We start from the raw sequence: 15334 nt of genomic DNA, 5'->3' as shown, positions 1-15334 counted from the left end.
CAGGGCAAATGGGCGTGAGCTCTGCAGTCTCGGGGGCCGACTTCTTCATGCGTTTCGATTTCTTCCTCACTTTCCTTCCCTGCACAGGCTCCACCCCGTCCCTCGCCTGAACCTCCCTGCACATAGCCTCAGGATCACCCGCCTGAACCACAGGGGTAGGAGCAGGGACTGGAACAGACGTAGGAATAGGGACAGGGGTAGAGACAGGGGCAGGGGCAGAGGTAGCTGGGACACTGGTTCCCGAAGAGGACTCCCTGGGTTTTCGGGTGCTAGGACAGTCCCTCCGAAAGTGCCCCACCTCCCCACACGCATGGCACCGTGGGCGCTCAGAGCTCCAATACACCTGATAATCTACCCCCTCGTGCCGGACAGTAAACCGGCCCTCAACTTTGTCCTCCCTTTCCAGCTGCATGAATACCTGTCGCCAGAAAGAGATTACGGTACGGAGGGTGCGTCTCCTGAATTTGTGCCTGATGGCAGTTATTTCTGACCTTACTTGCCCCAAGCGTGCTAGTGCGGGAAGCAGGTCCTCGTTGGGGATGAAAGGCTGTATGTGACCGAGGACGATGCGTTGTGTGGGAGCAGTCACTAGCTCCATCTGTAAAGAGATGTTCTTCACTGTGATCCCTCTACTGAGGGCCCGATGCACCAACTCATCATTCCTCAGATAAAACACCGCCTTCCCGAACTCTTCCTCTGTGGCCAAAATACCATCTTCCCCCAGCACGGCCTCCGTGCACTTTTCTCAGGGCAGTTCCAGGATGCAATATACATTGCGCCCCGCGTTTTACTTTCACCAACCGAAACAGGGCACTGTTCGAGGCTGGGGAGGCAGCCGCCTTTGCATAACTCCCCGAAGGCCTGCGACTCCCTGGAGACCGATCCAGCATACTGGCACTATGCCTGAATCGAGAAATATACAGCAGTGCTGGGTGATAAAGTCCTGGAGCGAGTTGAGTAACTGGCGGGAAAAGTTTGTACTCGACGGTACCTTGCTGGCTCCGTGCCAGGAATGCCAATGCCAGGAAAGGCTCCATTAGTCCTGCAGAAACTCCAGGCCGTGAGAGGTTGATACGTCTCAAACGATGCTTTGGCTCCTACACCGAACGTGAGTCACGACGATAAAGATGGAAGGAGGTGTCCCGATGTCAGTGGGGGAACAACGGCGTTTGACTCCGATTTTTGTTGCGACCCGGCTTCCTGGCAAGTTGCCAGCGGCCACAGCAGGGTGCTACAGTCAGCAGCTGTCAATGAACCCTGTCCAAACTGGCAGAGAAACTCCAAACGAAGCTTCCACACTAAACCAGCCGCTCACTTAGATGTCCAAGAGACATTTCAAACCAACCCCAAGTAACTCACGACCTTAATACAGCAGTTTTTCCTCGATTTCTCCCAGTGCATTCAGAAGAGCTTCACTCTGTGTCTGACCCCGGGAGTGTGTGATGGGATGGTGTGGAGGGAGCTTCACTCTGTGTCTGATCCCAGGAGTGTGTGATGGGATGGTGTAGAGGGAGCTTCACTCTGTGTCTGACCCCGGGAGTGTGTGAAGGGACGGTGTAGAGGGAGTTTCACTCTGTGTCTGACCCCGGGAGTGTGTGATGGGACGGTGTGGAGGGAGTTTCACTCGTGTCTGACCCCGGGAGTGTGTGATGGGATGGTGTGGAGGGAGCTTCACTTTGTGTCTGACCCCGGGAGTGTGTGATGGGACGGTGTGGAGGGAGATTCACTCTGTGTCTGACCCCGGGAGTGTGTGATGGGACGGTGTGGAGGGAGTTTCACTCGTGTCTGACCCCGGGAGTGTGTGATGGGATGGTGTGGAGGGAGCTTCACTCTGTGTCTGACCCCGGGAGTGTGTGATGGGATGGTGTGGAGGGAGCTTCACTCTGTGTCTGATCCCAGGAGTGTGTGATGGGACGGTGTGGAGGGAGTTTCACTCTGTGTCTGACTCCGGGAGTGTGTGAAGGGACGGTGTAGAGGGAGTTTCACTCTGTGTCTGACCCCGGGAGTGTGTGATGGGACGGTGTGGAGGGAGTTTCACTCGTGTCTGACCCCGGGAGTGTGTGATGGGATGGTGTAGAGGGAGTTTCACCTGTGTCTGACCCCGGGAGTGTGTGATGGGACGGTGTGGAGGGAGTTTCACTCGTGTCTGACCCCGGGAGTGTGTGATGGGACGGTGTGGAGGGAGTTTCACTCGTGTCTGACCCCGGGAGTGTGTGATGGGATGGTGTGGAGGGAGCTTCACTCTGTGTCTGACCCCGGGAGTGTGTGATGGGATGGTGTGGAGGGAGCTTCACTCTGTGTCTGATCCCAGGAGTGTGTGATGGGATGGTGTAGAGGGAGCTTCACTCTGTGTCTGACCCCGGGAGTGTGTGATGGGACGGTGTGGAGGGAGTTTCACTCGTGTCTGACCCCGGGAGTGTGTGATGGGATGGTGTGGAGGGAGTTTCACTCTGTGTCTGACCCCGGGAGTGTGTGATGGGATGGTGTGGAGGGAGTTTCACTCGTGTCTGACCCCGGGAGTGTGTGATGGGATGGTGTGGAGGGAGCTTCACTTTGTGTCTGACCCCGGGAGTGTGTGATGGGATGGTGTGGAGGGAGCTTCACTCTGTGTCTGATCCCAGGAGTGTGTGATGGGATGGTGTAGAGGGAGCTTCACTCTGTGTCTGACCCCGGGAGTGTGTGATGGGACGGTGTGGAGGGAGTTTCACTCGTGTCTGACCCCGGGAGTGTGTGATGGGATGGTGTAGAGGGAGTTTCACCTGTGTCTGACCCCGGGAGTGTGTGATGGGACGGTGTGGAGGGAGTTTCACTCGTGTCTGACCCCGGGAGTGTGTGATGGGACGGTGTGGAGGGAGTTTCACTCGTGTCTGACCCCGGGAGTGCGTGATGGGATGGTGTGGAGGGAGCTTCACTCTGTGTCTGACCCCGGGAGTGTGTGATGGGATGGTGTGGAGGGAGCTTCACTCTGTGTCTGATCCCAGGAGTGTGTGATGGGATGGTGTAGAGGGAGCTTCACTCTGTGTCTGACCCCGGGAGTGTGTGATGGGACGGTGTGGAGGGAGTTTCACTCGTGTCTGACCCTGGGAGTGTGTGATGGGACGGTGTGGAGGGAGTTTCACTCGTGTCTGACCCCGGGAGTGTGTGATGGGACGGTGTGGAGGGAGTTTCACTCGTGTCTGACCCCGGGAGTGTGTGATGGGATGGTGTGGAGGGAGCTTCACTCTGTGTCTGACCCCGGGAGTGTGTGATGGGATGGTGTGGTGGGAGCTTCACTCTGTGTCTGATCCCAGGAGTGTGTGATGGGATGGTGTAGAGGGAGCTTCACTCTGTGTCTGACCCCGGGAGTGTGTGATGGGATGGTGTAGAGGGAGCTTCACTCTGTGTCTGATCCCAGGAGTGTGTGATGGGATGGTGTAGAGGGAGTTTCACTCTCTGTCTGACCCCGGGAGTGTGTGAAGGGACGGTGTAGAGGGAGTTTCACTCTGTGTCTGACCCCGGGAGTGTGTGATGGGACGGTGTGGAGGGAGTTTCACTCGTGTCTGACCCCGGGAGTGTGTGATGGGATGGCGTGGAGGGAGCTTCACTTTGTGTCTGACCCCGGGAGTGTGTGATGGGATGGTGTGGAGGGAGCTTCACTCTGTGTCTGATCCCAGGAGTGTGTGATGGGATGGTGTAGAGGGAGCTTCACTCTGTGTCTGACCCCGGGAGTGTGTGAAGGGACGGTGTAGAGGGAGTTTTACTCTGTGTCTGACCCCGGGAGTGTGTGATGGTGTAGAGGGAGTTTCACTCTGTGTCTGACCCCGGGAGTGTGTGATGGGACGGTGTGGAGGGAGTTTCACTCTGTGTCTGACCCCGGGAGTGTGTGATGGGACGGTGTGGAGGGAGTTTCACTCGTGTCTGACCCCGGGAGTGTGTGATGGGATGGTGTGGAGGGAGCTTCACTCTGTGTCTGACCCCGGGAGTGTGTGATGGGATGGTGTGGAGGGAGCTTCACTCTGTGTCTGATCCCAGGAGTGTGTGATGGGACGGTGTGGAGGGAGTTTCACTCTGTGTCTGACTCCGGGAGTGTGTGAAGGGACGGTGTAGAGGGAGTTTCACTCTGTGTCTGACCCCGGGATTGTGTGATGGGACGGTGTGGAGGGAGTTTCACTCGTGTCTGACCCCGGGAGTGTGTGATGGGATGGTGTAGAGGGAGTTTCACCTGTGTCTGACCCCCGGAGTTTGTGATGGGACGGTGTGGAGGGAGTTTCACTCGTGTCTGACCCCGGGAGTGTGTGATGGGATGGTGTGGAGGGAGTTTCACCTGTGTCTGACCCCGGGAGTGTGTGATGGGACGGTGTGCAGGGAGTTTCACTCTGTGTCTGACCCCGGGAGTGTGTGATGGGACGGTGTAGAGGGAGTTTCACTCTGTGTCTGACCCTGGAAGTGTGTGATGGGACGGTGTGGAGGGAGTTTCACTCTGCGTCTGACCCCGGGAGTGTGTGATGGGACGGTGTGGAGGGAGTTTCACTCTGTGTCTGACCCCGGGAGTGTGTGATCGGACAGAGTAGAGGGAGCTTCACTTTGAGTTTAGGGAGCTTCTGGGTACAACATACAGAAACAACAATGTCAGGACATATGCTGCCAATACTTTGAAGGCTTTAATGTGAGTGTCTCTCTGACATCGCGCTATCTTCTGTTCTCTCGATTACCGCTTCCCTCCTCATCGAGCAGATCATTATTAATCCAAGTCAGTGGGAGATCAGATCAATGAGTGTCCGGCCGGGTGGAATAGAAATCAATGTCTCACTCTGAAGCAGGGATTCATCGACAACAATTTCATCAGGACAGGGATTTCATCCTGCCTACTTTAATAGATGGGTGGGGACGGGGAAGAGAGTGAGAAGGGGGAGGGTGTGGAGAGGGGGAAGAGAGAGCTGGTGTACAGAGGGGGTTGGTGGGGAGTGGGGGGGTGAGGGAAAGGGAGATGAGTGATGGGGAGAGGGTAGGGCGAGTGAGAGAGGGGACAGAGGAGCCTAAAACTGTACAGCACAGGAACAGTCCTTTCAGCCCACAATTTTCTGTTGAACCATCTTAAATAAAAAACATCCTAACACTAATCCCTCCTCCCTACACCATGTCCGTATCCCTCCATCTCCTTTACATCCATGTGCCTATCCAAAATCTTTTAAAAGCCTTTACTGCATGTGCCTCACCAGGCATTGACGAGCACCCACACTTCATCCGCCAGGACAAGCAAGGTCTCCTAGTGGCCATCCATTCTGTCGATCCATGGCCTCCCCACCGTCGGGATGAGGCCACAATCAGGTTGGAGGAACAACACTTTATATCCTGTTTGGGTAGCCTCCAACCTGATGGCATGAACATCAATTTCTCAAACTCCCGGTCATGCCTCCCCCCAGTCCCTCCCTTCACCATTTCCCATCCCCTTTTGTCCCTCTCTCCTGCCCCACCCTCCGTCTCCCTCCGGTGCTCCTCGCCCCTTTTCTTGCTTCCATGGCCTTCCGTCTCTCTCACCGATCAACTTCCCAGCTCTTTTCTTCATTCCCCCCGCCCCCAGTTTCACCTATCGCCTGGCATTTCTCTCTCCCCTCCCCACATCTTTTAAATCTACTCTTTTTTTCCCCTCCATTTCTGCCAAAGGGTTTCGGCCCAAAATGTCAACTGTACTCTTTTCCTAGATCAACACGTGCAACACGCTGGATGAACTCAGCAGCATCCGTGGAAAGGAGCAGTCAACGTTTCGGGCCGAGGCCCTTCGTCAGGAGTGAAGAAAGGGGGGCAGGGGCCCTATAAAGAAGGTGGGGGGAGGGTGGAAAACCAATCAGAGGAAAGATCAAGGGGTGGGGGAGGGGAAGCAGGGAGGGGATAGACAGGAGAGGTGAAGGAGGAATGTAAGGGGAATGCACTATGGGTAGTAGAAGAAGGCAGAATCGTGAGAGAGGTGATAGGCAGCTGGAGGAGGAGGCAGAGTGAAGGTGGGATGGGAGAGGGAGGGAATTACCAGAAGTTGGAGAATTTGATGTTCATACCAAGGGGCTGGAGATGACCCAGACGGTAGTTTGGCCTCCTCTGAGTTTGGAGAATTCCTCCAGCATGTTGAGTTGACCCCAGCATCCACAGTGCTCATTGAGTTTACTCTTTTCTGAGAAGCTGTCTGGCCTGCTAAGTTCCAGCTTCTGCAGATTCTCTCTGGCTTGTCTCATGGCCCCTCCTGGCTTTCCTAATTCCCTTCTTTAGTTCTCTTCCGGCTTCCTTCCACTCCTCATGTGCTCTGTTTGATCCGGACTTCTGAAGCTTTACACACTTTTCCTTCTTCTGGAATAAATTCATCACCTCTCTGGACACCCAAGGTTGTCTTCGCTTTCCATCCCCATCCTTCCTTCTAACAGGAACATACCTTTCCTGTACTCTGTGCAGTTGATCTTTAAACACCCTCCACATGGCTGATGTGGACTTGCCAGAGAAAAGGTGTTCCCAATTATCACTTCACAGATCCTGCCTAATGCCCTACTCCAATTTAACACTCTCCCACAAGGACCGTGCCATCTTTATACTATCCGGAAAGTTAAGGAGCTGTGGTGCTAACTGTTCACCCACAGAAAGTTCAGTCGCCTGGCCAGGCTCATTACCCAACACCAGACCCAGAACACCCCTCCTTGTTGCTGGACCGTCCACATCCTTCCTGGAAACATTCAACAAATTCTGCCCCATCTAAACCCCTTACACTTAGAAGGACCCAGTTTATATTAGGGAAGTTGAAACTCCCCATGACATAAAATCTATTATTTTCCCTAGTCCCTTAATCTGATTACACATCTGTTCCTCAATGTCCTGGTGGAATTAGAGGGTCTGTAGGACAACCCCACCAGTGTGATTGCACCCTTCCTACTCCTGAGTTCCACCCAAACGGTGTCTGACCCCCCCCATTATGTCTCCCCTGAGTGTAGCTGTACCCCAGTGTTAGACAGTGACAGACCCGTTCCCACCGGTACCGTACCCCAGTGTTACACAGTGACAGACCCGTCCCCACCGGTACCGTACCCCAGTGTTACACAGTGACAGACCCGTCCCCACCGGTACCGTACCCCAGTGTTAGACAGTGACAGACCCGTTCCCACCGGTACAGTACCCCAGTGTTACACAGTGACAGACCCGTCCCCACCGGTACCGTACCCCAGTGTTAGACAGTGACAGACCCGTCCCCACCGGTACCGTACCCCGGTGTTACATAGTGACAGACCCGTCCCCACCGGTACCGTACCCCGGTGTTATACAGTGACAGACCCATCCCCACCGGTACCGTACCCCGGTGTTATACAGTGACAGACCCGTCCCCACCGGTACCGTACCCCGGTGTTACACAGTGACAGACCCGTCCCCACCGGTACCGTACCCCGGTGTTACACAGCGACAGACTCGTCCCCACCGGTACCGTACCCCGGTGTTACACAGTGACAGACCCGTCCCCACCGGTACCGTACCCCGGTGTTATACAGTGACAGACCCGTCCCCACTGGTACCGTACCCCGGTGTTACACAGCGACAGACTCGTCCCCACCGGTACCGTACCCCGGTGTTACACAGTGACAGACCCGTCCCCACCGGTACCGTACCCCGGTGTTATACAGTGACAGACCCGTCCCCACAGGTACCGTACCCCGGTGTTACACAGCGACAGACTCGTCCCCACCGGTACCGTACCCCGGTGTTAGACAGCGACAGTCCGGGTGGTTTGAGTATGTCAGGGACCGCTGATCTCCTGGGATTTTCACACACAGTCTGGAGATTACAGGGAATGGTGTGAACAGTCCTGTGGGAATGAGAGCGGTCAGAGGCGAATGGCCAGTCTGACAGGAAGGTGGGAGTTACTCATTGCAACCGTGGTGCGGGGAAGGACATCTCTGAACGCAATCACGCTGAACATTGGAGTGGAGAAGTCCATGATCATACACTCAGTGGCCGCTTGATTAGGTTCAGGAGGTAAAGTGGCCACTGGCTGTACATTTCTTTCTGTAATCTACAGTACTGTATATTTCATATATGGCTCTGTACTGCTGCCTGAAAACAACACATCCCACAACATGTGGCAGTGATGAAAAACCTGTTTCAACAGCACATTGCCAGCTGGGTTTGGGTTTGATCTGCTGGGGTTTGGCTCTGACTGGGAGACAAGTGGTAAAGATTCCCACCGCCATTTGACAACAATCAGTCCCTTTGTATCAACAGCAGTCAGTTACCAACAGACACTGTCTCTTTAAGAGCGCCTGAATTAACCACATTTAAACTGCCTGAACAGAGGTGAGTCAAGGCTGGGACAAGAATAATATTTACCTAACCCAACAAGAAGACAAAGGTGTAAATATCTCAAGTGCCTCGCTGAACAATAGCCTGAGACTGCAAACTAGGCGGTTCACATACAGACTTCCAAATCTGCAAGACGACACACGCCTCGGTATAATTTTCCACACATTTCCTTCTAGGCAAGTGTCTAAATATTTGAAGAAATGTAAAGTAAGCAAGGAGGTAGCTTCTGTTCCATGGTAAAACTTGCAGAAAGAAAAGCTGTGTTACTAACTCTGGCTAAAATGTTTTGTAACCAACTTTCTTTTAAAACTTTTTAACCAATTTTCTTTTTAATCTTAGTCACCAGCTTTCTGCAGAACTGTTTACAAACTTTCTTTTTAAACTTTTTAACCAACTTTCTGCTAAGTTTTTAAAAAAACAAATTTCTGCTCAAACTTTTAAGCCAACTTTTGTGTTGATCCTTTTAGCCATGTTTCTGCAGAATCGTTTACAACATTGCACAATAACTTTCAGAGTTTTCTCGGGAAGGAAGTGCCGAGCGAGGGAGAGACTTTGTTCCACTTACCTTCGATTTGTGCTGTTCCAGTATACGGCGTGCCTGGCTGATAAAACCTTGTCAACTTCTTGCAGCAACGTGTAAAGCCACAGCGCACGTTGTAAGAACAAATCGCAATGCATATCTGCGATTTTTCTCCCTTTCTCTGTCTTTTCCCCTCTCTTCCTCCCTCTGCCACACTCAGTCACAGCTAGATGCTAAACTTGGATGTTTGTACTTTTTTTTTAACTCCTGAAGACACGCCCCAGATATGTGTAACTTTAAACCTTTTGCTTGTGTGTGTGTGTGTGTCGGCGCGCAGGCAATTAAAATTGCAATGATGTCTTAAAGGGGCGATGCGATTTTTTTGTATTTTTGATTTGACTTATTTTTGAAAGCTTAGTTTCTAAGATTCCCAGGGGAAATCCCACGGGCCAGCTTGAGGAGATTGGGAGAGGGATGAGAGGCAAGTGGATGAGGTTCAGATGACCCAGGGTCGGAATTTGCCGGACCTGTTGCTTGTGGTGGGGCCAAGAGGGGGAGAGAGGGATAGTGAGGCAGCAATAAGAGAGAAAGTGAAAGGGAGGTGACTGAAAGGGAGAGAGAGAGAAAGGAGGTAAAGAAAGAGGAGGGGAGAGATAGAGGAGGACAGAAAGAGAGAAGGAAAAGAAAGGGGAGAGACAGAGGGGGCAAAAGGGGAGAGAGGGAAGGAGAGGAGAGGTGGGAAAAGGGAGGAATGGAAAAAGCAGAGAGAAGAGGGACAATGTGGAGTCGGGGAGAGGGAGACAGACAGGGAAAGAATGGAGAGGAATGAGGGTGAGGGGAGAATGAGGAGGAGTTTGAGACGAGGTGGTAAGATCACTACTTTCTGAAGGACTAGTTCAAGATCTCTTTTGGGGGCTTTTGCTATTGCTCTCATGGTGGGGGGAGCAGGTGGTTGAGGGGGCTTCGGGGTTCTGCTGTTTATCGTTCATTCTTTGGGGTTTTATTGTTTCGTGGGTCAGAATTTCAGGTTGTACACTGTATACATTCTCTGCTCTTAAACAAACCATCTTGAATCACTTTGAAGACGCTGAGGGGGTGATGGGGGAGTCTTTGTTGAGGAACAGAGTATGGATTTAGTTTGGAAGGACTGAGGAATTAAGGATTGGAGGTAAAAGGTTGGAGTGGCGTATGAAAGGACAGCAGAGGTTGGCTAACAGTGGCCCACCACACCCCAGAAGTCTGACAGGGTCACCCGTCCCACTAGATGGAGTCTGACCCCGAAAGATAGTTCCCCTGGTGGGAGACGGGGGCCGGAGCAAGTCTAGGCCCCAGGAAATCCATGAATGAGATGATGCTGAGTGCCGTGGAGACTTCTGCAACCTGGGCCCTGATACTGACCCTGGTGGGGTGCAGGATGAAGTGTGGGGAGGCCGGAGGAGGTGAGGTCTCCCTCGTAGGCTCATCTAGGCCTTTGAGCTGAAGTGAATCCTCCCAGTCACTGCGGGCCGGATTTGGCACGCTCTGGGTTGCCAGGGTAACTGTGTGAGGTACTGCTCCGGTCAACGTGCTCTGACTTATTTACTTCCATATCAGCTGGATCTCCTGGGCTGTAATTTTGATGGAATGTATCCCCATACCGCAGCCTGAACCTTCAGTGCCCAGGGCAATGGCACTGACATTCCGCGGGGGGGGGGGGACATGTCAGAGCACCAACAGTCCTATGCAGAGGTGGAGACTTCGCTCTGTGTCTGTGTCCTAGTGTCTATTCCTGTGCACACCCAGTGTCTCTGACTGTAGTGTATCTGTCTGTTGAGTGTTTGTGTCTGTGCCTGTGTGTAGCATGTCTCTCTGTTGTGCGTGTGTGTTTATCCAACTGCCAATTCCTGTACACATTTTGTGTTCAGGGTTTCAAGTAAATTTATTGTCAGAGTATGTATCGGCCCACTCTTCACAACCCTGGCATTGTTTGTCCTGGGCTACTCAATAAACCCGATGACATTATAGAATCAATGAAAGACTGCACCAGTGTGCAAACAACAACAGATTGCAAATACAAAAAGAAAGAAATGTTAATAATTTTAAATAAATAAGCAATAAATATCAAGAACATGAGATAAAGAGTCATTACCAAACAAGACAAGAATAGACTCCAGAGAACCATCAGGGCTGTGGAAAGGATTATTGGTGTGAAGCTGCCCCTCGATCCAGGACTTGTATGTATCTAGAGTCAGGAAGTGAGCAAGCAGCATTATTGTAGACCCATCACACCCTGGACATCACCTGTTCCAACACCTTCCTTCTGGTAGGCGCTTTAGATCACTGTCTGCCAGGACAAATAGGTACAAGAACAGTTTCTTTCCGTTTGCCATCAGTCTTATGAACTCTTGAATTTTAGTCTATTATAAATCAAGTCCTCCTGTACATTCAATGAAGGGGACCTCATTGCATATAGTTTATGATTATTTGCACTATGGTTTTGTTTTCTTTTAATTCTGTACAGAGAGAGCTCAAGGAAATCGGCATCAAATTCCCTGTATGTGTCCTCAGACTTGGCGATAATAAAGGATTCTGATTCTGATTACAGTATTGCTTTGCACTGTTGAAACTCTGTGTTATAATTATGTGGTCTCTGTCAGTTAGTCTTTTATCAATTGTGGTATTGTCTGCACTGTTGAAACTATACGTTAACTATAACTATATGTAATCTACGTGGTTTTGTGTAGGTCTTGTAGCTTTAGGTTTGTCTGATGGGTTTGTAGTTCCTTTCTGGGGAACGTGCTAAGACGGTAGCGCGATATCAATACGCAGCAGCCTCTCCGGACTCTGGATTGGGGATTACCAAACGTTACGTGGTTTTTCTTGTGGGGTCTGTTTTGTGCTTTTTCGTGATATCATTCCGGAGAACGTTGTCTCATTTTTTAACTGCGTTGTATTTGTGGTTTATAAATGACAATAAACTGAATCTGAATCTGATTGAAAGTGAGTCTGTAGGTTGTGGGAACATTTCAATGATGGGGCAAGTGAAGTTGAGTGAAGTTATTCCCTTTGGTTCGAGAGCCTGATGGTTGAGGGGTAGTAACTGTTCCTGAACCTGGTGGTGTGAGTCCTGAGTCTCCTGTACCTTTTTTTCATGACGGCAACAGCAAGAAGAGAGGTGGCGGGGTCCCTGATGATGGATGCTGCTTTCCTGTGACAATATTTCACGTAGATGTGCTCAGTGGTGGGGAGGGATTACCCGTGATAGACTGGGCTGAATTCACTATGTTTTGTGGGATTTTCCATTCAAGGGCATTGGTGTTTCCATACCAGGCTGTGGTGCAGCCCTCCACCACACATCTATAGAAGTTTTAGATGTCACAGACATTTAAGGAAGTGGTGCAACTGCCCTCTTAATAATTGCACTTCTGTGCTGGGCCCAGGACAGGCCTCTGGAATGAAAGTATTGAGGAATTTAAAGTTGCTGACCCTCCCCACCTCTGATCCTCCGATGAGAACTGGCTCATGGACCTCCATTTTCCTCCTCCTGAAGTCAGTAATTGGCTCCTTGGTCTTGCTGTTATTGTGGCACCACTCAGCCAAATTTTCACTCCCCCTCCTATTTGCTGATTGGTCACCACCTTTGATTCGGCTGACAACAGTGGTGTCGCCAGCGAACTTGAACATGACATTGGAGCTGTGCTCAGCCACGTAAGTGTAGACTGGGTAGAGCAGGGGACTAGGCACACGGCCTTGTGGTGCCCCCGTGCTGATGGAGATTGTGGAGGAGATGATTTTGCCAATCCAACTGACTGGGGTCTGCGAGTGAGGAAATCCGGGATCCAATTGCACAAAGACATATCGAGACAAGGACTCGAAGCTTATTGGTCAGTTTTGCAGGGCTGATATTAATGAATGCTGGACGGTAGTTGATAAAGCATCTTTATGAGTCTTGGCTGTCTGGTTGTCCAAGGATTGTGTGAAGAGTCAATGAAATGGCATCTGCTGTGGACCTGTTGAGCCAGCAGAGAAATTGGAGCAGATCCAAGTTGCGTCTCAGGAAGGGTTTGATAGCTTTCATCATGTGTGTGTGTGTGTGTCCCAGTTTCTGATCCTGCACACCCAGTATTGTGCTGTGTACGCTTGTACTCTGTGCATACACTCACATGTCTGTCTGCGGTGTGTCTGTGTATCAGTACAAAGTGGTTAGGGCTACACCCATTGTGCTCAGACACTCTCCGGTCCAGCACACAGATTCAGGAACATCCCGGGGTAGGTGCTGTACTCTCGGAGAAGTTCAGCGTTCCCTGCACCTGCCCTGGAGCCGGTGGAGTGACGGGTGCCAGTCTGTGGTCGATACATGCGGGAAGTGAAGCTGAAACAGCAGCAGGAGAGAAATTGAAATTATCGACACTCTGAATTGTCAATTTCACCAGCGGTCTCCAGCGATCTGACTGAAATTGCCTGTTAGTCTTTCATTAACACAGCTGTAAGGAGTCATACAAATGGACACAGTGGAGGTGACATTTACATATACATATATCCCTGGGATTAGGCTGCAGACTGGGATCTAATCCAGGGCTTTATACTGCATATAAAACAACAGATCTCTGGGTGTGGGTTACAGACTGGGATTAAATCCAGGGGCTCAGGGGGTTTATATATAGAATAATAGATCCCCAAGAGTGGGTTACACACTTAAGCATTCTAAGGGTCAGAAACAGAGTGAATCTCCCTCCACACTGTCCCATCACACACTCCCGGGGTCAGACACAGAGTGAATCTCCCTCCACACTGTCCCATCACACACTCCCGGGGTCAGACACAGAGTGAAACTCCCTCCACAACGTCCCATCGCACACTCCCGGGGTCTGACAGAGTGAAACTCCCTCTACACTGTCCCATCACACACTCCCGGGGTCAGACACAGAGTGAAACTCCCTCCACACCGTCCCATCACACACTCCCGGGGTCAGACACAGAGTGAAACCCCCTCTACACTGCCCCATCACACACTCCCGGGGTCTGACAGAGTGAAACTCCCTCTACACTGTCCCATCACGCACTCCCGGGGTCAGACACAGAGTGAAACTCCCTCTACACCATCCCATCACACACTCCCGGGGTCAGACACAGAGTGAATCTCCCTCCACACCATCCCATCACACACTCCCGGGGTCAGACACAGAGTGAAACTCCCTCCACACCGTCCCATCACACACTCCCAGGGTCAGAAACAGAGTGAATCTCCCTCCACACCATCCCATCACACACTCCCGGGGTCAGACACAGAGTGAATCTCCCTCTACACTGTCCCATCACACACTCCCGGGGTCAGACACAGAGTGAAACTCCCTCCACACCGTCCCATCACACACTCCCGGGGTCAGACACAGAGTGAAACTTCCTCCACACCGTCCCATCACACACTCCCGGGGTCAGACACAGAGTGAAACTCCCTCCACACCGTCCCATCACACACTCCTGGGGTCAGACACAGAGTGAAGCTCCCTCCGTACCGTCCCATCACACACTCCCGGGGTCAGACACAGAGTGAAACTCCCTCCACACCATCCCATCACACACTCCCGGGGTCAGACACAGAGTGAATCTCCCTCCACACTGTCCCATCACACACTCCCGGGGTCAGACACAGAGTGAAACTCCCTCCACACCGTCCCATCACACACTCCCGGGGTCAGACACAGAGTGAAACTCCCTCCACACCGTCCCATCACACACTCCCAGGGTCAGACACAGAGTGAAACTCCCTCTACACTGTCCCATCACACACTCCCGGGGTCAGACACAGAGTGAAACTCCCTCTACACCGTCCCATCACACACTCCCGGGGTCAGACACAGAGTGAAACCCCCTCTACACTGCCCCATCACACACTCCCGGGGTCAGACACAGAGTGAAACTCCCTCTACACTGTCCCATCACACACTCCTAGGGTCAGACACAGAGTGAAACTCCCTCCACACCGTCCCATCACACACTCCCAGGGTCAGACACAGAGTGAAACTCCCTCTACACTGTCCCATCACGCACTCCCGGGGTCAGACACAGAGTGAAACTCCCTCTACACCGTCCCATCACACACTCCCGGGGTCAGACACAGAGTGAATCTCCCTCCACACCATCCCATCACACACTCCCGGGGTCAGACACAGAGTGAAACTCCCTCCACACCGTCCCATCACACACTCCCAGGGTCAGAAACAGAGTGAATCTCCCTCCACACCATCCCATCACACACTCCCGGGGTCAGACACAGAGTGAATCTCCCTCTACACTGTCCCATCACACACTCCTGGGGTCAGACACAGAGTGAAGCTCCCTCTGTACCGTCCCATCACACACTCCCGGGGTCAGACACAGAGTGAAACTCCCTCCACACCATCCCATCACACACTCCCGGGGTCAGACACAGAGTGAAACTCCCTCCACACTGTCTCATCACACACTCCCGGGGTCAGACACAGAGTGAAACTCCCTCCACACCGTCCCATCACACACTCCTGGGGT

The 15334-nt window shown here is 52.2% G+C and overlaps 1 protein-coding gene across 1 annotated transcript in view; it reads right to left on the bottom strand.

Moving 5' to 3' along the window:
- Window positions 1–9319, bottom strand: part of LOC132399534 (ephrin-A4-like) — a 54277-nt gene extending 44958 nt beyond the window's left edge. Inside the window, exon 1 of the mRNA XM_059980000.1 lies at window positions 8873–9319. Within this exon, the coding sequence (XP_059835983.1) occupies window positions 8873–8985 (113 nt within the window). The 5' untranslated portion in view covers window positions 8986–9319. The remainder of the gene's footprint in view (window positions 1–8872) is intronic.
- Window positions 9320–15334: the final 6015 nt, after the last annotated feature.

The sequence above is a fragment of the Hypanus sabinus genome, chromosome 9 (genome assembly GCF_030144855.1).
Source record: "Hypanus sabinus isolate sHypSab1 chromosome 9, sHypSab1.hap1, whole genome shotgun sequence".
NCBI lineage: Eukaryota > Metazoa > Chordata > Chondrichthyes > Myliobatiformes > Dasyatidae > Hypanus > Hypanus sabinus.
Note: the sequence above shows the minus strand (reverse complement) of the source record. Positions and strands in the feature narration are given on the sequence as shown.